This window comes from Alnus glutinosa, chromosome 2, assembly GCF_958979055.1.
Source record: "Alnus glutinosa chromosome 2, dhAlnGlut1.1, whole genome shotgun sequence".
In the NCBI taxonomy this organism is placed as follows: Eukaryota; Viridiplantae; Streptophyta; class Magnoliopsida; order Fagales; family Betulaceae; genus Alnus; species Alnus glutinosa.
The window spans coordinates 28,705,247-28,732,661 of NC_084887.1; the positions used below are offsets into that span (position 1 = coordinate 28,705,247).

At 40.7% G+C, this 27,415-nt stretch overlaps 1 protein-coding gene across 2 annotated transcripts in view; it reads left to right on the top strand.

Annotated features, from left to right (window-relative positions):
• The window catches only part of LOC133859245 (protein SWEETIE), an 82,396-nt gene that overhangs the window by 7,317 nt on the left and 47,664 nt on the right, over positions 1-27,415 (top strand). For both annotated transcript variants that reach the window (XM_062294577.1, XM_062294576.1), the window contains exons 6-12: positions 51-138; positions 1,861-1,925; positions 2,290-2,394; positions 20,894-20,983; positions 21,079-21,159; positions 24,122-24,190; positions 25,461-25,586. In XM_062294577.1, coding sequence (XP_062150561.1) covers positions 51-138; positions 1,861-1,925; positions 2,290-2,394; positions 20,894-20,983; positions 21,079-21,159; positions 24,122-24,190; positions 25,461-25,586 — 624 coding nt within the window. The remainder of the gene's footprint in view (positions 1-50; positions 139-1,860; positions 1,926-2,289; positions 2,395-20,893; positions 20,984-21,078; positions 21,160-24,121; positions 24,191-25,460; positions 25,587-27,415) is intronic.

Below are 27,415 nucleotides of genomic sequence, written 5' to 3' on the forward strand. Positions count from 1 at the left end.
CATTTTCTCTCTAATCACTGTGCCATCTCACAGTTTGTTTCTCTTACTAGGTTCAACCGAGGGGGAAAGGTCCATTTCCTCCAGCAAAGAAATTAGAAGGTGGTTTGCAAAGGCATTTGGCTTTGCCCTTCGCAAAAGGTATAGTCGTGCCCAGACCATAATTTTCTTTTACGAGTTTAATTTTCATCTTGGTTAACTTCCGTAGATGGTGCCTCTTGAATATCGGGTGTGTCTTAGAGCATAGGTGAGTCGGTGACTAGGTGAGTGAATGTGTTTGGAATAACACAATTTCTTTGAATAAGCAAACATTTAATGAGTGAAGTGCCATTTCTAAACACTATTTGAGTGTAGCTAGATGGATCGTTTCCTGACATTGTAATTTTAAAGATGGATAGGTTAATTTGGAAAACAAGGAAGGGAATGTGCAATTCTTATTTGCACATCTTTTGTTTGATGAATCAGCTAAAACTTGTTTGTACCTCTTTTGTTTGAGGAATCTGCTTATGTTAATTGCATTGTGTTCATTTAAAAAATGAACGGGATGAATGTACCTAATGATAAGGCTTGTACTTGTACAAATGCGATGAGGAGTCATTATGGTTTTCAGCTATGCTATTGCTACCTAGTAGCTTGGAGTCGGTGTCTTTTTTTGCTTTATTGGCTGTGAATTTGGTTCTACCTGAATCAGTTAATCAGATACTGCTAGTGTTGATGTTTCATAAATTGGAGACCTTATTCAATTTGAAATCACTCCTTTGTGCTTATTATGGTTCTTACTTACAGTTGGAATGTAATAGTCTCACGTTCAATGCAGTAGAGCATTCAGAGTTTTCTGTGCCCATTGTATGCTTTAATGATGGGCTCAGATCCCATAAGTAATTTGCCTTTTTTAGAGTTTATTGACTATTATAACCTTAATGTTTATTGGCTATTCTGTTTTGTGTTTTTGTCATGGGATCTCCTCCTCTCTTTTATACTTGTGTACTTGCGTAGAATCCCGATGTGTTTTTAATTATTCTTCTTATAGAGAAGTGATAAGACTTCTATCCTACAACCAACGCGGCAAGCCCTCTCCCTCAACATTGTGATTGTTATAAAACTTTGGTTTAAATTGCAATGATGGGAATTTTATAGACACCTGAGATTGCCAGTGTATTTGTTTCTTGTTCCAAGTCAGTTGGTCGCCTCATTCTTTTATTGTTCTTTCAGAGTGATTGGGTGGGCAATCTACAGTTGGATTTAGATCTATTGGGTTATACCTTGCTCACTTTGACACCTAGCAAATGGCTAGAACCAAATCAATTTGTTTATCCAGAGGACTTACTTTTTGGTTGAAGGTCTATTTGTGATCTTGTGGCCATTTGGAAGGACAGGAATAGAAAAGTTGAGGCTGTTCCCGATTTACTAGTTCTGTGGCTTTTTGCTGTTTGTGCATTTCCCTGTTTGAGGTCATATTGGTGTAGAATATCATAAGGTGTGGTGTTAATTTTGTTTCGAAGAGAATTTAGTGATACACATTTCTTAAATGTTTTGTTTCCATTTGATACTTTCTATATCTTGCTGTTGGAATCTTTTTCATCTAACGGAAAATGAATTTTTTTTTGCTTTCCACGCAAAAAAAGGGAAAAAAAAAAACAAACTTAAACAAGGGCTGGGCCAACGGGCCTAATCCCGAGCTGTATGGGTGTGTAAGTTACCTATAAAAAAAGAAGATGAAAAGTTTCCTCTGAGTTTCTGTTTGATTTGCATTGCATGTAAATAGCAACAAATGGTTATTTATTTTTTTTTTGGTTCATTTATGAAATTTTGTGCATGCTTCTTGGTGTCCAACTATTTCTGACATATTTGTTTAAATAGCAGCAAGTGGAGCTCGCTCGAAGGATATACGAGTTGGCCTAACCTTGTCTTGGGTATTCTTTTTACAGGTAGATTCTGACGATCAATTCCTCCTATCTCTTTCAATTGTTCAAAATAACATATCTTTCATGGTCAAGCTGTTACAGTTTCATTCTAGTTTATTGTTAGACTAAGATAAGTGACAGTTCTCCATATTTCAAGGTTTTTGACTGGTAATAGTTTGGAAGCGTTTGCGTCTTAAGTTTAAGATTGTTTTGTCTGGAAAAGCATTCTATATGGCTTGAACTCAACACATAATGTTTGTCATATGTGTAGTCATCTCTGAATTTGCTGTCCATAGCGTACTAATTCTGGAGTGGAGTTGCAGTTACATAAGTTTACCTTGTTATTTGGGTAATAATGATTCATTCTTATTTAAAATATCTTTTGCAGGCAATCCGTCTAAAGTATCTGCATCCAGATAGTGAACTTCAAAACTTTGCTTTGCCGGTTATGGACATGCTACGTGCTGATAATTTTGTTGATGCCCATGCATTGGTATTTCATAGCTAAATTTGCTGCTTTCTATTTTTCTATTACATTCTTCTTCCCAATTAGATAAGAATGTGAGATATTTGACTATCGTATGACTTCAACTTTGCCCCCCCCCCCCCCCCCCCCCCCCAACACACACACAAAAAAAATAAAAGAAAAGGGAAGAAGACAAAGATTGGTTTTTAACTTTAATTCCTGTACTAATGTGATGTATTAGTCTCGGGGTTTTGTGGGCTGGTTTTGTAGGGGTTTTATGGGGTTTGGGTTTTTCGGGTGTTTTTCCCCTTCCCCTCTATTTCATTTTTTGGTGTCCTTTTGTATACTTCCTGTATGCTTAGGGGCGCCTTTACGCTTTTTATAAAATTCTCTACTTATAAAAAAAAAAATTCCTGTACTTGCACTTAATATGCCGAGATGTCTCTCTCTCTCTCTCTCTCTCTCTCTCTCTCTCCTTCCCCCCCGGTCGGCAAGTATGAGCGTGTTTTATCTCAGTTCTCTAGTTTCTTTTCTACCGGTGTTTGGTTGTTGTCTAGTATTCGTTGTGAGTTTCAGTGATGGGTTTTCTAAAGTGGTTCTACACCAAAGCTAAGGTCTTTAAGATTTTGGTCGTGGAGGGGCGCTCGGTGTTGCGTTTTGTCAAGAGAAGTAGAGGGGTTTCCCGAGCAGTGCACATGGGCAAGGTGACTGTGGAGTGGTTGTTGGCGTGCATCGAGGCGCTGGTCCGAGGGGAGGGGCCGAAGGAGTTTATTGTCTTCTATAGTTGGCAGAGTACGGGGATGGTGGTCATAAAGGCTTTGTTATTATTCCAGAGGATCGTGAAGGGAGGGCTTGGAGGTGTTGTGCAGCCGAGCTGCGAGGGGTAGTAGCTTCCTTTGAGGTGTCTTTCACCAATAGAAGGCCATAGACTCGAAAGTATTATGGTGAAAAATTGACTCACCATGTTGAGTGAAATAAACATCTGAGGTTGAGAAACTTACTCAGAGCATGGAAGGTTGACATTCCTTGTTTCCAAGAAATTAAGCTTGAAGTCATGTCTTGTAGTTTTGTGTGTAGTTTGTGGGGTTGCCATCATGTGGATTGATGTTGTTTGGATTCTAGAGGGGCCTCATGTGGTGTTTTGATTATGTGGGATAGGAGGGCGGTGGAGAAGATCAACAAGTGTGTGGGGGAATGCTCCGTGGCTGTCACTTTTAGAAATGTTGAGGATCATTTGACTTGGGCTTTTGCTGGCGTCTATGACCCTAATTTTGATGGGGATAGAAGGTTCCTCTGGGATAAGTTGGCTGGTTTACTTAGTTGGTTGAATTTGCCTTGGTGCATTGGGGGAGATTTTAATGTTACCATATTCCCTAATGAGAGATCGGGTGAAGCTCGTTTATGCCTAGCTATGGTGGAGTTTTTTGATTTCATTTCTGAGCAGGGCTTGATGGACCTCTCTATTTATCAAAGGGAGGCAAGTTGACCTTGATCAAAAGTACTTTGTCCAATTTGCCCACTTACTATTTGTCATTGTTTCCTATTCCTATTGGTGTGGCTAATAGGATTGAGAAATTTTAGCGAGATTTTTTATGGGGAGGTAATAGTGAAGAGTTTAAGTTCGATTTAACTAATTGAGAAACGATCTGTTCTCCGAAGCGAACTGGTGGACTGGGGGTAAGAAACTTGAATCAGTTTAATCAAGCTTGGTTGGCTAAGTAGTTATGGGGTTTTGCTACAGATAGGGAGGCTTTGTAGAGATTGGTGGTGGAAGAAAAATATGACAGTATGAGTGGAGGTTGGTGTTCTAAGGAGGTAGACGGACCCTTGGAGTTGGTGTGTGGAAACATATTAGGAGGGGGTGGGGAGTTTTTTTTTCGAGATTTGTCAGATATGAAGTGAGAAATGGAACTGAGATTAGGTTCTGGATGCTTTATGATGCAGAGATCAACCATTGAAGGAATCTTTTCCGGAGTTGTTTAGTATTGCTTGTTGCAAGGAGCCGTGGGTTGCAGATAACATGCAGTTTTCTAGTTGTAATATTTAGTGGAATTTATTTTTTTATAAGATTTGTATAGGATTGGGAGGTCGATTTGGCGATCAAATTTTTGGATTTGTTGTATTTCCTTAGATTGAGATAAGGTGGTGAGGATTGTATTTGGTGGATCCCTTAAAAGAGAAGCATGTTTGAAGCAAGGTCGTTTTATCACGAGTTATCTACTTCGGGGCTTCATCTTAACCTTGGAAGAGTATTTGGAGAGTTAATGTTCCTTTGGGAGTGAGTTTCTTTGTTTGGATGGTGTCTCTTGGAAAGATTTTGACTTCAGATAATTTGAGGAAGGGGAAGGTAATAGTGGTGGAATGCTGTTGTATGTGTAAAGGGAGCAGGAAATCCATAGACCATATTTTCCTCCATTGCGAAGTGGCTAGAGGATTATGGAATGTGATTTTTAGCCTTTTTTGGAGTAGAATGGGTTATGCCTAGAAGGGAGATAGAGTTAGATTGTTGGCAAGGTCAATTGGGTGGTTGTTCAGTTTTAGCCGCTTGGAGGATGTCCCTTTTGTGCTTAATGTGGAGTCATTGGAGAGAATATAATGTAGGATGTTTTGAAGATTGTTAGTGGCCGATGGAAGAGCTCAAGACCATCTTGGTCAATTCGCTTTATATATGGATAGGGCCGTATAATATTTCACATTTTCTAGATTCTTATCTCGTCTTTCTTGGGACGAACAATTTCCTAATGTAGTTCAGAGGAGACTTCCTAGACTTTTGTCGGACCATTTCCCTCTTTTGCTTGATTGTGGGGTGACGAATAGAAGTGGTGGTTATTTTAAGTTTGAAAATATGTGTCCGAAATTTGAGGGTTTTGTGGATCAGGTGAAATTAATGTGGCAGCCTTATTAGTTTCGTGGCTGTCCTAGTTTTGTGTTGGTGTGCAAATTGAAGGCTTTGAAAGGTGACTTGTGAAAATGGAATGAAGAAGTGTTTGGGCATGTAGGGCAGCGAGAAAAGGCTTTGTTGGATGGTGTTCGAGAGTTTGATGTCATTGGGGAAGGAAGCGCATTGACTGATGAGGAAGGGTGAGAAAGGATGATTTTTTATAGGGAATTGGAGAGGCTGCTGCTATGTGAAGAGGTGAGTTGGAGATAGAAGGCTAGGGCTCTTTGGTTGAGAGAGGGGGATAAGAACACGGGTTCTTTCATAGGGTGGCGAATTCTAATGGAAGAAATAATATTGTAGAATATTTATCTATCAATGGATCGTTGTCGTCAGATGCTGGAACTATCTAGGTGCATATAGTACAGTTTTATACCCAATTGTACTTAGAGCAGAGTAGCTGGAGGCCTAAGCCAGATGTACTTTCTTTCATTCCATTGGTGTGGAGGAGGGTCCATGGTTGGAAAGAGATTTTGAGGAAAGAGAGGTGTTTGAGGTGGTTCAAGCAATGAACAGAGATAAGGCCCCAGGATCCGATGGCTTTTCTTTGGGTTTTGTTAAATCATGTTGGGAAGTTCTTAAAGAGGAAATTATGGCCGTTTTCAGAGAATTCCACAGCAAAGGGAGTTTTGAGAAAAGTCTTAATGCAACATTCATAGCACTCATCCCCAAGAAAGCCCGAGTGGTGGATCGGAAGGATTTTCGCCCTATCACTCTTGTGGGCGTTGTGTACAAAATAATTTCAAAGGTGTTAGCGAATAGATTGAAACATGTTTTGGAAAAGATCATTTCTAGGTCGCAAAATGCGTTTATTCAGGGGGGACAGATTTTGGATTTGGTTTGATTGCTAACGAGTGCATTGATAGTCGCCTCAGATCTGGGATACCAGGATTATTATGTAAACTGGATTTAGAAAAGGCTTATAATCATCTGAATTGGGAGTTTTTGTAATGTGTTGCAAAGAAGTTGTTTTGGGGGGAAATGGAGAGCTTGGATAGCTTTTTGTATTTCTACAGTTCGCTATTCTGTTTTGATTAATGGAGCCTCTTCTGGATTCCTTAGTAGCAATTGGGGTTTATGTCAAGGGGATCCGTTTTCTCCTTTGCTCTTTGTGATTGTTATGGAGGCTGGGGTTCTCGAGTAGCTGGTCGGTGGAAGCTAAAGAGTTTGAAGTGGTGGTAGTAGGAGGGGACTCAGGGTTTCGAATCAGGGAGAGTTGTAAGGGTAGAAATAGTTCGATCTTGCTGGATAGATTTGAGTTAGCCTAGTTACTAAAAACTTTCGAGTCTTTGGTGTGCGTGGCTGACTCTCGGGTGTTTTGGGATCAGTCTCGGCATGGATTCCCGCGGATCATTGCGCAACGGCATTTTAACAGACATGGTGGATTCATGGTTATTGAAGAATTTAATGGTGATCGGAGGAAGGACTCGATCTTCATCCCGGAGGGAAAAGCTGGCCAAGGCTGGAAGTGCTTTCGAGAGGAATTACGCCTGGTTTCTGAGTATTTCAGAGCTGGGTCCAGAGCCAGGGAGGTTGACTCGGAGCTTCCCGCGAATCCTAGAGGGAGGAGAAGCTATGCAGAGGCGTTGGCCAAGACAACATCCTCGCTGGAAGTGCCTTTGGAGATTTTACCGGCCTAGTAGCTAGAGTGCCAAGATGGGTAAGAGAATGCTCAGAGGGGAATAAAGTTTATCATAATCCGGCGAAGAGTGATGCTTTTTGTATGGCGAAAGATCATCACACCATGGAGCCTTTTCCGGCGAAGCAGTTCTGTGCTGAGGAGAAGAAGAACCATGCATGGGTTCCTGTGAATCGGCAACGTGTGCCCATGCAGACGGTCCAGAAGGTCCTGGCGAGGAAAGGAACAGCGGCGGGTGAGAAAGCTCCGGCTCTGGATTCGGCCACGACTTCGGCTCAAGCTGGACTCTCTGGTGCGTTGGGAAGGTCGTCTGTCACTAGGCATGGTGTAGCTGAAGCTAAGTTTCTCCCTACAGCACGCAACAACCATTCTGGTGAAAGCCTCGATGTGGGTGCCTTCAGAGAGTCGTTAGAAAGGATGCAAAAGGAAATTGAGTTTTGTCTGAAGGGTTTGGCCATGGTTGCTGCTGGGGGTCTGGATCGTGCATCTTCATCTAGGGCCCGGGCGGTGGGCTTCAAAGTGGCTCGGCCCAAATCCAAATCCAAGCCCAGATCGAAAACTGTTGGCGTAACCAAATCAGCCAGGGCCTCTAAAGGAAAAGGCATCTTGGATTGTCCGGACCAGCCTTTGGAGTGGAGGGCTAAGGAGGGTCCAGGCTCCCGCCCCCCTTGGGCCCCTGCGAGTTCAGTTCCTCTTCTTCGGACTGATTCGATTCCGGGCCTGGACGTCGGGATATTCACGCCAGGTGCGTCTTCCTCAACGGGGGCTCCGTCTCTGGGACTAGTCGCCGGCATCTCGTCTCTTGACGACCAGCATCGTTCGCCGATGAGGGCTTCATCTGCGCTGGGTTCGTTAGGCACAGATCCAGCCGCACGGGGGAATGTTTCTCAGAAGAATCCTCAGAGCCTAGTCGCTGGCTCTCTGACTCCTTCTCTGGGTTTAGTTACCGGGCAACTCCAAGGACATTCTAGGCTCCTGGAAAGGTGCTTCTCGCCCCTTAGTAGCTCTGAGTTGCAGGTGGAGGTAGAGTCGGTGCTGCTGGAGGAACCGGGTCAGCGGAGGGAGGGGGAGCTGATAGTGGGGTCCGGTGCAGCAGGGGAACATCTATTTTCGGAGCAGGTTCAGTTGAACTGTAGTGAAATACCTGTCCTGTGTTTAGAGGGTGGTCTTGTGAGGGTGAAGGACTCGGCACTTTCTCAGTGGAGAAGTGTTAATGTTCTGAATGTGCCCCGGGAGGTGGCAGGGTATGAGTTTTGGCATCAACCGTTGGTGGATATGGCGATTGTTCCTTGCTATGACAGGGCTGGAGGGGAGGGTTGTGAGTGGTTGGGGGGGCTAGTTGTGGAATCAGAGTCCTCTGGTCTGCAGGTTGGATTGTTGGGTGAGGCATCCAGAAGCATTACTCCCGGGGGTGCTAGTTTGGTGGAGTTCAAGGAGGGGGAAGGGGCAGATGATGTGGGTTCTCCTCTCAATGCTTACTCTCCAGCCTTGGGAGGTTTGGGGTATTCGGAGTGGGTGATGCAGAGTGCTAACGAGATTTATCCCATTGTTGGGATGACGGTTGTGGGGCATAAATTGCAATTGTTAGCTTTTCTGACTTGTATAGAAGAGGAGAGGAAAGAGGAGCGGCGCATGGGTAAAGGACGCACGAAGGGTATGAGGGAGATTAAGAATTTGGAGAGCTCTATAAACTATGATGCTAAAGGTTCTGGATTGATTAGCGGTAAAAGGAGGGCAAGGGGGCTAGTAGTAGTGCCATGAAGCCGAAGATTCTCTCTTGGAACGTAAGGGAGCTGAATAATAGGAGTAAACGCTTAAGGATTTGCAATTTGCTCAGAGATTGGAAGGTGGATATTATTTGCCTCCAAGAAACAAAAGTTAAGGATCCTTCTAGAAATTTTGTGCGTAGTCTTTGGGGGTGTAATTATGTGGATTGGTGTTGTTTGGATGCTAGTGGGGCTTCAGGGGGTATCCTTATCTTGTGGGATAAGAGGGTGGTGGAAAAGGTGGATGTGTGCGTGGGGGTTTTTACACTTGCAGTTTCCTTTAGGAATGTTGATGATCATTTTGAGTGGGGTTTTGTGGGCGTGTATGGTCCGAATTTCAGGATTGGTCGGAGGAGTCTTTGGGATGAGCTGGCTGGGATCTTGAGTTGGTGGAGCTTGCCTTGGTGTATAGGGGGAGATTTCAACATTACTAGGTTCCCTAGTGAAAGATCTGGAGATGGTAGTGTGTCTGCCATGAGGGACTTTTGTGATTTTATCTCTGAGCAGGGTCTTATGGATTTTTCGCTCGTTGGAGGTTCTTATACGTGGTCAATTTCCTGTGATCCTCCTGTTTGGTCCAGAATTGATCGTTTTCTTGTCTCTCCTGATTGGGAAGATAGATTTCCTGAGGCGTCTCAGAAGAGGCTTCCCCGCCTTTACTCTGACCATTTTCCTATTCTCCTCGATTGTGCTAACTCTACTTCAAGAAGTAGGCCGTTTAAGTTTGAGAATATGTGGCTCAAGGTGGATGGTTTTGTGGGATTGGTGAAACAATGGTGGGATTCACACTCTTTTCATGGCTCTCCTAGCTTTGTGTTTGCATGTAAACTAAAGGCCCTCAAATCTAATTTGAAGACTTGGAATGTAGAGGCCTTTGGTAATGTGGAGAGAAACAAGAGAAAGCTTCTTGAGGAGCTTCAGGCGTTTGATTCAGTGGAAGGTAGTAGGGCTTTGGGTGAGGGGGAAATTCAAAAGAAGCTGGAAATTGTCAGTGAGATGGAGAGATGCTCACTGTTGGAGGAGGTCTGCTGGAGGCAAAAGTCCAGGGTGACGTGGTTGAAAGAAGGAGATAAATGCACAAAATTCTTCCATTCTATAGCCAATTCAAACAGAAGGTACAACTCTATTGATTCCTTATTGATTGGAGATTCCATTTCTTCTAATCCGGCAGAGATAGGTGAGCATGTGGTTCCGTTGTATCAAGATCTCTTCTCTGAGAAGCACAGTTGGAGGCCTCGGTTGGATGATCTTTCCTTTGACGCTATTTTAGAGTCAGAAGCAAGGTGGTTGGAGAGAGCCTTTGAGGAGGAGGAAGTTAGAAAGGTAGTGTTTGCTTTTAATGGCGACAAAGCGCCGGGTCCGGATGGCTTCACTATGGCTTTTTTCCAAGCTTGTTGGGAGGTTTTGCGCTTGGACATTATGGAGGTTTTTTCTGAGTTTCATGCTGGAGAAGTATTTGAGAAGAGTCTGAATGCTTCGTTTATTGCTCTTATTCCTAAGACTCCAGGAGCTTTGTCTCTCAAAGATTTTCGGCCCTTAAGCCTTGTAGGAGGTGTCTATAAGATTATTGCTAAAGTTTTGGCTAACAGATTGAAGACGGTAATGGACAAGGTTATCTCCAAATCTCAGAGTGCTTTCATTAAAGGGAGGCAGATTCTTGATCCAATCCTTATTGCGAATGAATGCCTTGATAGTCGTATTAAATCAAGGGAGCTGGGAGTCGTTTGCAAAATGGATTTAGAAAAAGCTTATGATCACGTTAATTGGGATTTTCTATTGTATATGTTGAGGAGATGCGGCTTTGGGGGTAAATGGTGTTCGTGGATAGTTCGTTGCATTTCTTCTGCAAAGTTTTCGGTGCTAGTTAACGGCTCGCCTAACGGCTTTTTCAGTAGCTCTCGAGGCCTAAGGCAAGGAGACCCTTTGTCTCCCCTTTTGTTTGTGTTTGTTATGGAGGCGCTGAGTCGTATGATTACTGCGGCGGTGAGTGGGGGTGTGTTGGATGGTTTCAGAGTGGGCGATGCTTCTTTTTCCCACCTTTTGTTCGCTGATGACACATTGATTTTCTGTGATGCTAGCTCCTCCAAGCTTCGGTCTTTGCGATGTCTTTTGCTCTTATTTGAGGCTGTCTTGGGTCTTAAGGTTAACTTGGCCAAATCCAGTATTATTCCAGTGGGGAATGTCGCCGATGTGGGAAGGTTAGCTAACATTTTGGAGTGTGAAGTTGCTTATTTGCCAGTAATGTATTTGGGTCTTCCTTTGGGGGCTTCTTACAAGTCTACTCGTATTTGGGATGGAGTTATTGAGAAGGTTGAAAAACGGTTGGCTAGTTGGAAAATGTTATATCTCTCTAAGGGAGGGAGAGTGACCCTTATCAAGAGTACGCTCTCTAACTTACCTACGTACTATATGTCTCTGTTCCCTATTCCGGTGAGTGTTGCATCGTGCATTGGGAAGTTACAACGCGATTTTCTTTGGGGTGGAATGGGTGAAGAAATTAAATACCATTTGGTGAGTTAGGAGAAGGTTTGTACTCCAATTTCGAATGGGGGGCTTGGCATTCGAAATTTGGTTATGTTCAACCGCGCATTGCTAGGCAAATGGTTATGGCGCTTTGGCATGGATAGAGATGCTTGGTGAAGAGTCGCGGTGGATTCCAAGTATGGGAGTTTGTGGGGTGGGTGGTGCTCCCGAGAGGTTGCTGGGGCGTTTGGAGTAGGGTTGTGGAAGTTTATAAGGAAAGGTTGGGAGAATTTCTCCAAATTCCTGAGATATGAGGTGGGGGATGGGAGTAGGATTAGATTTTGGCATGACTTGTGGTGTGGAGATACGATTCTGAAAGAAGTGTTTCCTGATCTCTTTGGCAATGCTCGGGTGAAGGATGCGTCAGTGGCTGATAACTTGGAGAGTTTGGGCGGGTCCATTCAATAGAACGTGAGCTTTGTTAGAGAGGCTCATGATTGGGAAGTCTATGTTTTTGCCTCTTTCTTCCAGGTACTGGACTCTACCAAGGTGAATTTTGAGAGGGCAGATTGTCCTATATGGGTCTCGTCCAAGACAGGTGTGTTCAGGGTGAAGTCTTATTTTGGTTCTATGATGTGTTCTGGAGGTAGTCGGTTCCCGTGGAAGAGTGTGTGGCGGTCTCAGGCTCCTCCGAGGGCAGCTTTCTTCACTTGGTCTGCAGCTCTGGGCAGAATTCTTACCTTGGACAATCTCAGGAAGAGGCACATAATTATTGTTGATAGATGCTGTCTTTGCAAGCGGGATGGGGAATCAGTGGACCATATTCTTTTGCATTGTGATGTGGCCTCAGCTCTATGGAACAACATTTTCTCTCGCTTTGGTATTTCTTGGGTCATGCCTAGGAGTGTGCTTGACTTAGTTGCTTGTTGGTGGAAGTCTGGGAGATCTGGGAGCGCTACTTCTTGGAAGATGGTGCCTATTTGCCTTTTTTGGTGTATTTAGAGAGAACGAAACCTTAGGTGTTTTGAGAATCTAGAGAGCTCCCTAGAGGAGGTGTTAGAGTTGTTTCTCCATACCTTGTATGTCTGGTCGATGGCTTATTTGTACCTATTATCAATCAGCTTTGCTGAATTTCTTGCTTCTTTTTCGCTTTCTAGTTAGGTGTTTCCTGTTGTATACTTCTAGTGTACGTAGGGGCGCCTTACGCTTTCAATAAAACTATTATTACTTATCAAAAAAAAAGTAGAATGATGGCGGCCACAATAGACATGGGTCTTTTTGATGGTTTTTCAGTGGGATCGAGAAATAAATGCAGGTATGGTTGTGTCGCATTTGTTGTTTGCAGATGATACGTTGATATTTTGCGGCGCAAATGGTGAACATATTCATAATTTGCGATGTCTTTTTGTGCTTTGAAGCGGTATTAGGGTTAGTGATTAACTTGTCGAAGTCAGAGATTATTCCAATTGGTGAGGTGGATGATATAGATAGTTTGGATAGTCTTTTTGGGTGTAGTGTGGCACGGTTACCGATGAAGTTTTGGGTCTTCCTTTGGGGGTGCCTTGTAAGTCATCTAATATATGGAATGGTATTTTCAAGAATATGGAAAGGAGGTTGGCGGGTTGGAAGAGGCTTTATTTGTCGAAGGGAGGGAGGTTGACGTTGATTAAAAGTACCTTGTCTAATTTACCCACATATTTTTTTTTATCATTGTTCCCGATTCCTTTGGGGGTGGCAAACAAGTTGGAGAAACTTCAAATAGATTTCTTTTGGGGTGGTCTAAATGAGTTTAAGTTCCATTTAGTTAAACGGTCTCATATTTTTTCTCCTATGCAGTTTGGTGGGTTGGGTATTCGAAATTTGTGTAAGTTTAATCACTTATTAAAAAAAAAATTGTGTAAGTTTATTCAAGCACTGTTGGGTAAATGGTTTGGTTGTGAAAGCAAAATATGGTTGTTTGAATGGAGGTTGGTGTACCAAGGAAGTTGATGGGCCTTTTGGTGTTGGAGTGTGGAAACATATTAGGCAGGGGTGGGGAGTTTTCTCGAGATTTATTAGATTTGAAGTAGGAGATGGTTCTCAAATTAGCTTTTGGCATGATATTTGGTGTGGGGATCATTCTTTGAAGGTCACCTTTCGGGGGTTATTTGTATTGCACGATGTAAAGAGGCGAGAGTCATGGATAATTTGCAGGTTTCCAATGGTGTTATGCATTGGAACATTCCTTTTTTTCGAGCTGTACAAGATTGGGATGTAGACATGGTGCTTGCCTTTTTTGGGATGTTGTATTTTCTCAAATGGAGACAAGGTGGGGAGAATTGTATTCGGTGGATTCCTTCTAAGAGGAAGAAGTTTGAGGTGCGGTCGTTTTTCATGAGTTATATATTTCGGGGGTTTCTTCTTTTCCTTGGAGGAGTATTTGGAAAGTTAAAGTACCTTTGCGTGCGAGTTTTTTTTTTTTTTGTGTGGAAGGCAGCTTTTGGGAAGATTGTGACCTTAGCTAATGTGCGAAAGAGAGGAGTTGCATGTGTAAGAGGAGCGAAGCATCTATCGATCATCTTCTTCTTCATTGCGAAGTGGTACGTAACTTATGGAGTGTGCTTTTTACTCTTTTTCATGTTACATGGGTTATGCCTGAAAGGGTGATTGACTTGTTAGCATGTTGGAGAGGTCAGATGGGCACTTGTTCAGCTCTAGTTATGTGGAGAATAGCCCCATTGTGCTTAATGTGGACCATATGGAGAGAGCGGAATGCCAAATGTTTTGAAGATCGTGAAAAGTCAGAGGACGAGATCAAGAACATTTTGGTCAAATCCCTTTTTAATTGGACATGGGCTTTTAATATTTTTTTTTCGATTTCTAACTTCTCTCTTTTTGTGGAGTTTTGTTTTTCTTTTCGCCTTTAGTGGGGCCTTATCTTTGTATACATGTGTACTAAGGTTGCGCCCCTTTGCGCTTTTCAATGAAATGAATTATTTGTATCACCTGCTCATCCATTGTGATTATATTTTGGCTCTCTGGCAATTGATGCTTAATCTTTTTGAGTCTTGTGGGTTATGCCTGCTTTCATGTTGATTGGTGTTACTTGGGTGCCAACGGAGCGTCGGGTAGAATTTTGTTAATGTGGGATAGAAGGGTGGTGGATAAAGTGGAGGAGTGTATAGGTAGATACACTGTTGCTTGTTCTTTGCGCAACACTGGAGATAACGTAGTCTGGGCTTTTGGGGGGGTTTATGGTCCGAATGATGACAGGGAGAGGAGGGATTTGTGGGTTGAGTTAGCTGGATTGATGAGTTGGTGGGAAATGCCTTGGTGTATTGGGGGAGATTTTAATGTGGTTCGTTTTCCTAGTGAGAGATCTAGTGGTACTGGCTTCTCTGTAGCTATGGAAGAGTTCTCAGACTTCATATTCATGCATAATTTGGTGGACCTACCCCTTGAAGATGGCCAGTTTATTTGGTCTAATGGTCAGGAAGATCATATTTGGTCTAGAATAGATAGGTTCTTAATTTCTCCGGAGTGGGAGGAACGATTTCCCGAAGTTTCACAGAGGAGATTGACAAGAATTTTCTCCGATCATTTTCCTTTGTTATTGGATTGTGGGACAAATAGAGGAGGAAACAGGTATTTTAAGTTTGAAAACATGTGGTTGAAATTCGAGGATTTTGTTGAGCAGGTTAAAAAGTGGTGGATGTCTTATGAGTTTTCTGATTTGCCAAGCTTCGTTTTGGCCAATAAATTGAAGGCTTTGAATGCTGATTTGAAGAAATGGAATGAAGAAGTGTTTGGTGATATAGGGAAGAAGAAGAAAGAATTATTGGAGGGTATTCGAGAGCTGGAGTTAATCGAAGAACGCCGCTGCCTAGGGGAGGATGAAAAAGTTCGAAGGGTAGATATGGCGAGAGAGATGGAGAAGGCCCTTCTTTTTGAGGAAATGAGCTGGAGGCAAAAGTTTAGAGCTTTGTGGTTAAAGGAGGGGGATAAGAACACAAAATTTTTTCACAAGGTGGCCAACTCATACTGCAAATTCAACCAAGTGGATTCTTTGAATATTAATGGTATAATTTCCAGAAATCCTGCGGAGATTAAGGAGCATTTAGTTCATTTTTACAACAATCTGTACTTGGAGTATTGTTCTTGGCGGCCTAGGATGGAGGGTCTATCTTTTTTATCCATTGATGCGGATGAGATCATCTGGCTAGAAAGAGCGTTTGAGGAGAAGGAGGTGTGGGATGTAATCAGGGATTTGAATGGAGATAAGGCGCCGGGTCCTGACGGATTCACTGCGGCTTTCTTTCAGAAGTGTTGGGATTTTTTAAAAACTGACATTATGGATGTTTTTGCAGAATTTCATGCTCGAGGCAAGTTTGAAAAGAGTTTGAATGCTACTTTGGCTCTTTGATTCCTAAGAAGACTGGTGCCATGGATGTGAGAGATTTTCGTCCTATTAGTTTGGTAGGGGGGATTTACAAGATTATTTCAAAGGTTCTTGCAAACAGATTTAAGTCTGTTGTGGGCAAGATTATCTCCAACACTCAGAATGCGTTTATTGGTGGTCGACAAATATTAGACTCTGTGCTTATTGCAAATGAATGTGTGGATAGTCATATTCGATCAGTGGAACCTGGACTCTTGTGTAAGCTAGATCTGGAGAAGGCTTATGATCATGTGAACTGGGACTTCTTACTTTATTTGCTGCAGAGATGTGGTTTGGGGGAAAAATGGAGGGATTGGATACGTTTTTGTATTTCTACGGTGAGATTCTCTATTCTTGTAAATGGAACCCCATCCGGTTTTTTTAGTAGCTCTCGTGGTTTGCGACAAGGAGATCCTCTTTCTCCTTTGTTGTTTGTGGTGGTTATGGAGGCTTTGAGTCGGATGCTGACTGCTGCATTGGATCAGGGTAATTTGACAGGGTTCTCGGTGGGTTCTAGGGATTCTGAGGCCTTAGTTGTGAATCACTTGCTGTTTGCTGATGACACATTGATCTTTTGTGGTGCTCAAGAAGAACAAATTCGACATCTGAGATGTATCTTCTTAGGCTTTGAGGCAGCTTCTGGTTTGAGAATTAATTTAGGAAAATCAGAAATTGTTCCAATTGGCGGTGTAGAGGATGTCGAAAGGTTGGCTAATCTTCTTGGATGTCAGGTTGCTTCTTTGCCGATGACTTACTTGGGTTTGCCGTTGGGTGCTTCTTACAAGTCCACTTCTATTTGGAATGGTGTTATTGAAAAAAATGGAAAGGAGGTTGGCAGGTTGGAAGCGGATGTATTTGTCGAAGGGTGCCCGGTTGACTCTTATTAATAGTACGCTCTCCAACATCCCCACTTATTACTTATCTTTGTTTCCTATTCCAGTGAAGGTGGCTAATCGTCTTGATAAAATTCAAAAGGATTTTCTTTGGGGTGGCATTGGTGATGAGACCAAATTTCATCTAGTGAATTGGAACAAGATTTGTACACCTTTGCATGCAGGTGGGTTGGGAGTTCATAATCTCATCCAGTTCAATCGAGCACTCTTGGGTAAGTGGTTGTGGAGATATGTTAGGGAGAGAGAGGCTTTATGGCGTTTGGTGATTGATGCCAAATTTGAGAGTTTAAAGGGTGGGTGGTGCTCGAAAGAGGTTTCGGGTTCTTTTGGAGTGGGTGTATTGAAACATATAAGGAGGGGGTGGGAGAAATTTCGCAATTTTGTTCGTTTTGAAGTGGGAAATGGATCAAATATTAGCTTTTGGCAAGATTGGTGGTGTGGGGATACATCTTTGAAGCAATGCTTTCTAGCGCTTTTTAGTATAGTAAGGAACAAAGATGCGATGGTGGCAGATAATTTGGTGGTTCATAATGGTGTAATTCAATGGAATGTTCTCTTCACGCGACAAATCCAGGATTGGGAGATGGATATGGTCATTTCTTTCTTCGATCGACTATACTCCACTTCGGCTCGACATGGAGAGGGTGACAGGTTAGTGTGGAATCCCTCTAAAAAAGATTTATTTGAGGTGAGATCCTTCTACAAAGAGCTTATTAGGAAAGATGGCCCATCTGTTCCATATTTTCTTTGGAAGAATATTTGGCGTGTTAAGGCTCCAACAAGGGTGGCCTTCTTCGTATGGTCAGCTGCTTTGGGCAAAATATTGACGCATGATAACTTGCGTAAGAGGAATGTTATAGTAATTGAGTGGTGTTGTTTATGTAAGAAGAGTGGGGAGTCTATTGATCACTTGTTGCTTCACTGTGAGGTCGCCCGGGATCTTTGGAGCTACGTTCTTATTTTATTTGGGGTTGAGTGGGTTATGCCGTGAACGGTGTTGGAGTTGTTGAGTAGTTGGGGGGCGGCGATTGGGTGTGGTCATGCTAAAGAGGCTTGGCGGTTAGCTCCTCTGTGCTTGCTGTGGTGAATTTGGAGGGAGCGGAATGCTCGACTGTTTGAAGATGTAGAGACTTCTATGGTGGAGCTATGGAAGCGGTTGCTCAATACATTATATTTTTGGATAGCAGCCCATCATAGTTTGAGTGTTTTTACTTATGTAGAATTTTTAAATTTATTCTCTGTTCGTCCCTTTTAGGGGTTCTCTTGTATACTTCTCGTGTATAAGGGTTGCGCCCCTTTGTGCTTTTTAATAAATTGCAATTACTTATCCAAAAAAAAAATAAAAATCCAAGAACTTCTTCATTGCTGGATAGTACAAGGGAGGGGACATCCCAAAAAGGCTATCTGGAAAGTTATTCCTGCCCTCTTAATGTGGAGCATTTGGAGAGAAAGGAATTGTCGTATTTTCGAGGATAGTGAAACAAATGTGCTATTTCTAAAAGCTTCTTTTTTGTGATCTCTCTTGGATTGGATTCTTGTTAATGTTCCTAACTTTGTCTCTATACAATTTGGTTGATTTGATTAGCTTTTTACATTGTAGTAGTTTATTGGGTTGAGTCCCTATTGTATACTTTTCGTGTACGAGGGTTTAACCTTTTTTTTTTTTTTCCTTTTCTTTTCTTAATAAGATCTAAATTATTCATAAAAAAAAATGTAATTTCACATTTTTCTAATTTTTTTGAATTTGTGGATGTCATTTTTTCTTTTAATCATTTTTTTTGGGGTGGGGGGGGGGGGGGGGGGGGGGGGTTTATCTCTTGTATACATCCTCAGTATTTGGGTTGCACCCCTTTCCACTTATTAATGACATGCACTACTTATATAAAAAAAAAGAATAAAAGTTCTTGCTTTGCTAACTTTGTAGAATTTTTGGATGTTGATGTGGTTTTTTGTTTACCAATATATATCAATAATAAAATTATCACTCGCAATAGGACGAATCCTTGTAGGATAAGGCTATAGAGAGGGTGTCGAACCTCAAGGACTGCGTATGTGTTGTTATCAAGCTTTTTGAGATTAAAAATAACTTAATTTAAAATATGTTTGATTTGATTTTTTTTTTTTTTAAAATAAATACATAAAAGTAAAAGACATAAATTTAAAGATAGTAGGGATGAGATAAAGAATAGGGGATTGATTTCACCACTCACCGCATAACAATGGTCAATCATAAATTAACAAGGAAAATTCATACTATGCATGATATAGGACTCGTCTTACTCGAGTAGTCAAGAAATTACCTCTAAAGAATAAGTATAATCCATCTTCGGTTGGCACAGACCGTCCACCTAACCACTAAGATGCGGTACGACCCGTCTTCCCTATGCATGGACTAGCTACGTCTTTAATAGGATATACACACAATCAATGGAATAATATAACCCATCTTCGGTTGGCACGGACTGTCTACCTAAATTACACTAAACTAGGGTGTAGTACAATCCGTCTTCCCTAGGCATGGTCTATCTAATCCTCTTGATCATATATCAATTAAAACCGTTGTATAACAATCATTCACATAATCACAGAAAATATGAAGGATTGAGTTCAATCAATATAAAAGACTTTCTAAGACAAGATAAGAAATTCATAATGATTGAATATAAACATTAAAATCAATTCTCACAGTTATATAACCATCATGCATAGAGAAAATCCCAAACTAAAATACAATTAAACCATTGTTACTTGGAAATGGTTACATCAACACCCTATTAGGAATTTAGCCGCTCATCGTAGTGCTGGGATGGCCTCTTGCCATGTTCTTCTCCTCTTCAACTTGTCAGGCCTCCGAGAAGAATTTTCTGTCTAAATCTAAGTACAAGCCCAAGCACCAAGCACCCCTTCTCTTGAAGCTTAGGAGTCTATTTATAGGGAGCACACAAGTTCTAGAAGCCCTTGGAATTCCAGAAAAATAGTCTCTTGAGTCTTCTTGTCCAAGTAGGAAAAGGATTCCAAATTCGTCTAGAATTGCGGTCTTTTATTGAGAGACGATTTTGACATAGTAAACGTCCGAATTAGGGAAAGACTATTTCTGACATATTTGTTTTATTTTTTATTAGCTTCCTAACGCTACCAATTTCAATGCAATCCAATATCTGACGCAAAAGTTATGATTCAAACACTGAGACATATGCAGAATCTAAATTTGAATCCAATCCGATTTTGATTCTTAGTGAAGAAATTCCGATTTAATCCTTCTCTTGATTTGATTAAACTTAACCACATCATATAAGTCTTCTATTATGATTGGTTAAGCTTACCAATATCTTCTAGGTCTTCTCAAAGTGTGCTTTAAGCCCAAAATCAATGGAATTAATTGCATTTTTATTTAAAACCTGAAAACAATAAAACAACACAAAATCAAACAAATAATAATACTAAGGAATTAACATATATAAGTTAAGGGGCTTGAATGTGCAACATTCGACGCTTATCAGATGTGTTCCTTTTCTTATCACTAAGTGGGCGTTTCTCTTGTATACTCGCCGTGTCCTTAGGTTGCGTCCCTTTGCGCTTTAATTAGATCAAATTACTTATAAAAATAAAGCTTTGTTCTGCACTCATATTGTTTAGTGGTGGCCAAGAAAGAAGCAAATCAGGAAATGAATTAAATGGAAGATAAGATGAACTGACACATGACTTAACCTTGTTTATTAATTTTTTCTTATGCGACCTAGTTGTCTGATTTTTTTTTTTTCTCAAATTTGTAGTTTAATTAATGGTGAAAATTTATTTCATTACTTCATGCACTCATGTGGTGCCTTGAAGCAAAACCATTCTCGGGAAAGATATTGTCGTTTTGGAGAACCATGAAGTTATGCTGCACATATGTAAGAAAGATGATCAAGATTTTGGTGATATGCTCTGCATTGATTCCCTTTAGGAAACATAAATAAGACCAAGATTAATTTGTCTTATTAGTCATAGCATAAGAGTTCAACTTCTTACATAAGGGTTTGAATGATAGGTTGCCGGTGCTGCAGTTGATGCGTGAGACCTGACTCATTTCACATACAGTTTAGTTACTTGAGAAATGTCATAATTAAGCTCTGTGGGATCTGCTAGAGTTGAAAAGGATAAGGCTACTAGAGTCTACGGGGTTCTATGGTAGTTCTCTTTATGCAGCACATGGATAAAATTATTGTTTGGAACTCACAAGTTTGATAAGTTTGAACTGAATTCTTGTAAATCATAAAAGTGTCTGCATAAATTTTTTGTAGTATAAATTTAGAATGAACAGTATAAGTGATTATAATTGGCTCTTTAATTGCTATATTATAATTAAGTTCCTAAGCGATGTTCTGCAAAATCAAGCTACTGACCAGTTTGTTTCATGGTTTACTGAAGGCATGTGTTCTATATATCCTTCGGGTTGGCATAACCGATCAGATGACGGAACCTACTCAAAGGAGCTTTTTGGTTTTTCTGGGAAAGCAGGTTTTGTGGAAGTGAATCATCTGGGTCTTCAATTGTTGTGAAGTTTTATTTTTTGGGTATCTATAGTGAAGAAAAATTACTCTTATACTTTGCAGCTTGAGTCCCCTGATGCCAGTCCATCCATGAAAATTTCTGCTTTACGTACCTTGTCATATACGCTGAAAACGCTGGGAGAGGTTAGGCATGACCATTTGGTGATTATATTTGGTTTTCTGGTCTTTTATATATATATATATATAACTTTTCCAATTAGAGAAGATTGAATGGATTGTAACTGCCGAGTATTGTACTCGTTTTGCATGGAGCACCAAGCTTGACATGTTTTGAATAACTTTTATTTATTTATTTTTTTCCTAGTTTGAAAGAAGATTAAGACTGATTTGCAACCAATGCATTTAAACATTAAGGTTAAGTGCTTAGTCTCTTCATTTTGCTTAAGCTTCTCGATCTTCTTTAGATGAACCATTAAGTGCCTAACAAAATGAAATTCTTAAAATTTAACAAATCAAAAAACTCCAAAGGGAACAGAGTTAAACATCTAGAAGCCAACTCATGGAGCAATCTTAAAGTAGAAGCTTCATTTTTGGCATTGACAGCTCAACCATCTTAGCTTTGAGCATTCATTTATATCCAAATGCATTGCATGAGGCATAAGAGGACAACAGCATTTCAAATTAGTCTGGCGCCTACCAAAGTGGCTTCTCTGACAAACCAACAGATGTCATCCAGGACAGAACCCACATAACTCTAGACAATGATTATAAATTTGACTATAGTTTCCTAGCATGAAATAAAAAGGATTCACTGTCTCACCCTAATCTCAACACTAGTTGAGAGAAGTATATGCTATCTGAGGTTATTGTCCATTAGGATCTTCTTTGGTACCGCTGTCCATAAGAGGCCTTTTCCCCCTACCAGATCTCTATGGCATCTCTTACCCCCACAAACAGGGGGTGGGAGGTCACAAGCTAAATTTTGCTCGGATTTTTGAGTTGTATTTACCTATTAACAAAAGTGGGTGGCATGATTGACATGACTAGTACATCATGGGTGGCCTATATCTGAAGGGAAGCAGAAACATTTAATCCCGTGCTAACTCTACCATGCCAATGAGCTGTAGCTCAAATGGCACCCTACCCCTGTAAGAACATGGTGGAGGGTGATGTTGTTGGTTCAAAACCCTCTTGTTTCTTTGTAGCATAACAATAAGAAAGACAAAAAAGACATTCCTGTTTTTTCTCCTCAAAGTTTTTATTGTAAGTAATCTAAATATCATTAACAAGCGAAGAGCGTAACCTAGGTACATAGAAAGTATACAAGAGAAACGCTTAGCTAGAAGGAGAAAATAGAATAAGAAAGTCATGAATACTAAGCAAACAAGGATAGACAGACACAACTGTCCAACGACAAAGAGTATTAAAGAAAAAGACTTAGGTCTCGTTTGGTACGCGAATGGGTATTCCATTAGGAAAATGAATAGTTATTACTGGGAATTAAGGAGAGTGAAATTGAATAGTTATTCCTATTACTCAGTTTGGTGACAAAAGATATGTCATAATTGGAATTGAATCAAAATTACTAAAAGTGCCCCACATGATTTTTTATTTTTCTAAAATTCAATTTTTTGTTTAAAAAAAAAATGTTGAAATGTTGTGGGTGGCTGGCCACCCCCGACGATGCTTGGGGGTGGCCGCGACCACCCTTAAGAGGCTCCGGGGGTGGTTGCGGACACCCCAAAATTCACCGGGGGTGGGAGCACTACCCCTGGAGTACCTCGTGGTCAATGGGTGGCTAGCTACCAACAACAATTCAACGTTTCAAACTTTTTTTATTTTTATATTTTTTAAGCGTTGAAGGGTTAATAAAAAAAAGATTATTTTATTTTTCCGGAAAACATTGTCTATTCCTTAAGGAATAGCTATTCCTCTCATTTCGTAAGAGATTATTTATTTCTCCTAGGAGTAGGTCCCTACCATAGGTCTATTTTGTGAACCAAACGGGCCCTTAGTTTCACTACTATCCTGTCATGATTTTCAAAACTTCAATCATTTCTTTCCTTCCAAAAACACCACAAGAGACTAGTAGGCACGATCTTACACATTGCTGCAAACTGAATGCTACCAAAAGCCCCCCTCTAACAAGCAAACAAGTCTACTACTCGTCTAGGCATAACCCAAGACAACCCAATACGACTGAAGATTTCATTCCATGAGGCAGAAGAAACTTCACAATGGAGAACAAGATGATCCACAGACTCTCCGTTCTTCTTGCACAAATAGCACCAAATAACCACAATGACGAGCCGTTTTTTAAGATGAGAAATGCTAGACTTCCAATTTTTTTTTTTTTTTGATAGGTAAGAGATCAATTTTATAGAAAAAGCGTAAGGCGCCTCATAGACTTCCCAAAATTTTGTCATAATCCCATGAGATTGTGACTCATTTCTCAAAATAATAGATCACATGAGATTGTGACACATAATTGGGGTACCAAATTTTGGAGAAAATTTTTGGGATGTGTAGCATTTCCCTTTTAAGATTATCCATGGTTGTACTAATTTAGCAATCATTGTACTAACATGCATTATGTTAGGATATTAATTAAATGATTAAATTCACCATTTTTGTATCAGCTTAAGCTTTTGGGATATTAATTAACACAATAGATAATAGAATATGGATCCTGCAGCAGCTTTGTCATTTCATTATGTTGACATGATCACCTTTTGGATTCTGATGGAGTTTGAATGTACTTCCTATTTACATCAAGTTCTTGATGTGCTCATTAAGTAAGCCCTGTTTAGTTTCTAATAAACTAAAGTAGTGTAGATGATAGCTATGTTCCTTGAATTGGTAATTAAATGCTGTCCTGCCTGAATTGGAGGAAAAGCCATATGTGCAAACTATTAGAACTTGTCTAGAAAATACTGACACAATTATATGTTTGGTTTTAGCTTGCTGATTTATATGATAGGTTCGTTTGTTCTTGAGATGAATTAATAGTTGTATATAGTGTTATTATTTTATTGCAGAAACAGGTAGAGTTATTAAATGTGGATAATGTATCTGCTTTAACATCATAGAGTATGTCAAGAAATATTACCACTGATTAGGTGGTGCTCGATCTTCCCATTTGTAGGTTCCATTTGAATTCAAGGAAGTTCTGGATAACACGGTTATGGCGGCAGTATCTTATCCATCACAACTTGTAAGCTCTTGATTTTGTTTTTGTTCAGCATTTGAAGCTTAAACATATTTGGGACCGTTCAGAGATTCACATTTTATTTTTGTCGAATTTCTTTTGTTTTTATATAGTTGCCAATAAAATTTCAAGACACTTATCGTTTGTTTGGAATGATAAGATAGAAATGATAAAGGTTTGACTTTGTTTGCAACTACAGTCTGAACCCATCCATCACGTCCCACATGCACTTTTTATTCAGAATCATAAAATTCAAAGTAGAGACTTTGTAAACTAATGGTAATGGTTCTAGGTAGTGTTATGTGTTGGGCTGGAGGATTTCTTTACGTACGCATGTTGACAAAAGGAATTACGAGAAAGGAAGTGAGGTTAATATTATTATTAACCTTCTGTTTACTTAAGGGCGCCTTACGCTTTCTTTAATAAAGTTTTCTTACTTATCAAAAAAAAAAAAAAAAAATTATTATTTCAGATGCCCTTGGGTTCTGTATATAATCCTGGTATTACTTAGCCATTTGTTTATTTGGTAAGACCACCTGCTTTGTTTGAAAGCCCATTAGTGCTGGCCTTACTCCATGCGAAATATCTTTTTAGCAGTACCTGTTGTTAAATAAGGATTTCTTGGCCATTTGTTTTCCAATTTTTTGTGACTTCTTTTTTGTTTTGTTTTTATTTAATTGTTTTTTTCATGATCTAATCCTTTGTTCGTATTCATTGGTTTACCTGCCTGCTGCAACTTCTCATTTAGCAATCCAAACTTGTTGAGATATTTGGGTCAGGAGTTTCGATACCTGTTGCCATCTGAGTAACCGGAATGAGTATGCGACTTGCAAGACAACAGTTATAAGTTTGCTGCTAGTCTAGATGCCTCCAGAGTGTTTGTAAATGTATATTTTTTGTATGAAGAGGGTGAAGTATTCCAATCTCCATAATATTTGACTATGTTTATTTATTTTTAGATGTAGCTTCAAAAGAGATTGAATGTTTGGATTTTTTATTTCCTTGTTTTCTTTTCATCTTCTTTTCTCCTGTTACTGTTTACTCAGCTTCAACTTGTAATAGGTTTTGATATAACGAGTTAGAATGTTATTTTTTTAATCTGCCTTTTATGAAGTTATCTACCAATGGCGTTGATGTTGAGACATAGTGCATGGCAATTTAATAATATTCTAATTATACTTTAGATGGCATCACTCTTAACTCATGGCATCACTCTTAACTCATCTGGTTGCTCTTTGATCTTAGATTGCTGAACATTAAATACATTTATGGTTAGGTACGCATTGAGGCTGCTTTGACATTACGTGCATTGGCTGAGGTTGATCCCACTTGTGTTGGTGGTTTGATTTCTTATGGGGTGACCACGCTAACTGCTCTAAGAGAGAATGTTTCTTTTGAAAAGGTATAGTTGATAAATTACATTTTTGTCTTGCTACCATCTATTTTATTATCCATATGTTTGTTTATCCTTGTTTTGATTATATATATGGACTTTTTTTTTTTTTTTTTGATAAGTAAGAAGAGAATTTTATTAGAAAAACGCAAAGCACAATCAAGTATACAGGGGGTATACAAGAGAGACAATTAAGAAGAAGAAGAAGAAAGCAATACAAGGAAATCGTTATAACTAATCTCTAGAGGTGCTAAATACGCAGCCGTCCAGGAGTACAAAGAATGAAGAAAAAAGGAAATGAGCTCCTCTATGGTTCTTTCTTTGTCCTCAAACTGTCTATCGTTGCGTTCCGTCCACAAGCACCACATAAGACAACAAGGAGCCATCTTCCACACGACCGCACTGCGGGACCGTCCCCCCGACCACCAACATGCAAATAAGTCTATCACCCGAGAAGGCATCACCCAATACAGACCGAACCGGCTAAGGATGACGTACCAAAGAGCGCGTGCAACCTCGCAATGAAGGAGAAGATGATCCACAGTCTCCCCGGTCATTTTACACATGCAGCATCTATCAATCACAATGACACGCTTCTTTCTGAGATTGTCCAAGGTGAGGATTTTCCCTAACGCTGCCGTCCAAGCGAAGAAGGCCACTTTCAATGGGGCCTTGGTCCGCCAAATACTTTTCCAGGGGAAAAAAGAAGCTTCTTTGCAGGCAAGAGCCTTATAGAATGATCTAACATCAAAAGACCCTTTGCGAGAGAGGGTCCACCAAAGCCGGTCCCCCCCATCTTGAGCCACCTTGGATGAATACAGTAAGGAGAAAAAGGAAGCCATAACATCCACCTCCCAATCGTGAACATCACGGAAAAATCTGACATCCCACTGATAGGAACCACTTACCACTACCAAATGGTCTTCTACCAAAGAATCCTTGACACAAGCTATATCATATAGAACTGGAAAGGCTTCCTTGAGGGACATCTCTCCACACCAAACATCATCCCAAAAACGAATCCTCGACCCATTGCCCAAGATAAGTCTGGTATATCTACAAAACAAGCTCCACCCCTTCCTAATGTTCTTCCAACTCCCCACACCGTGAGACCCAAGGGGATCTAAGGAATACCAACCAGCCCTAGTAGAGCCATACTTCGCATCCACCACGGATTTCCACAGAGCTTCTCTCTCATAAGCATAACGCCACAACCACTTCCCTAACAGCGCCTTGTTGAAAATTCTCAAGTTTCGTATGCCCAAACCACCTTCAGAAGTAGGATGACAAACCTTGGACCAACTGACCAAGTGGTATTTGAATTCGTCGCCTATGCCACCCCACAAAAAGTCACGATGCAGCTTCTCAATGCGACTAGCAACACTGGAGGGAATAGGGAATAGAGAGAGAAAATATGTAGGAAGGTTGGAGAGAGTACTCTTTATAAGGGTAACCCTACCCCCCTTCGACAAATACAACCGCTTCCAGCTAGCCAACCGCCTCTCAATCTTCCCTACAACTTCATCCCAACAAGACTTAGCCTTGAAAGGAGCTCCCAACGGAAGACCAAGATACTTTATAGGAAGAGAGGACACTCCACAGCCCAATATGTTAGCCAGACCGTCCATATTATCCACCTCACCCACAGGAACCATAACAGATTTGGCCAGATTAATCTTCAATCCTGACACAGCTTCAAAAGAAATAAGAAGCATACGAAGATAATGAAGATGATCAGAATTAGCCCCACAAAAGTCTAAAGTATCGTCTGCGAACAATAGGTGAGAAATGTTAATAGCTTCGCTGTTGCTAGAACCCACAGAGAACCCTGAAAGGTA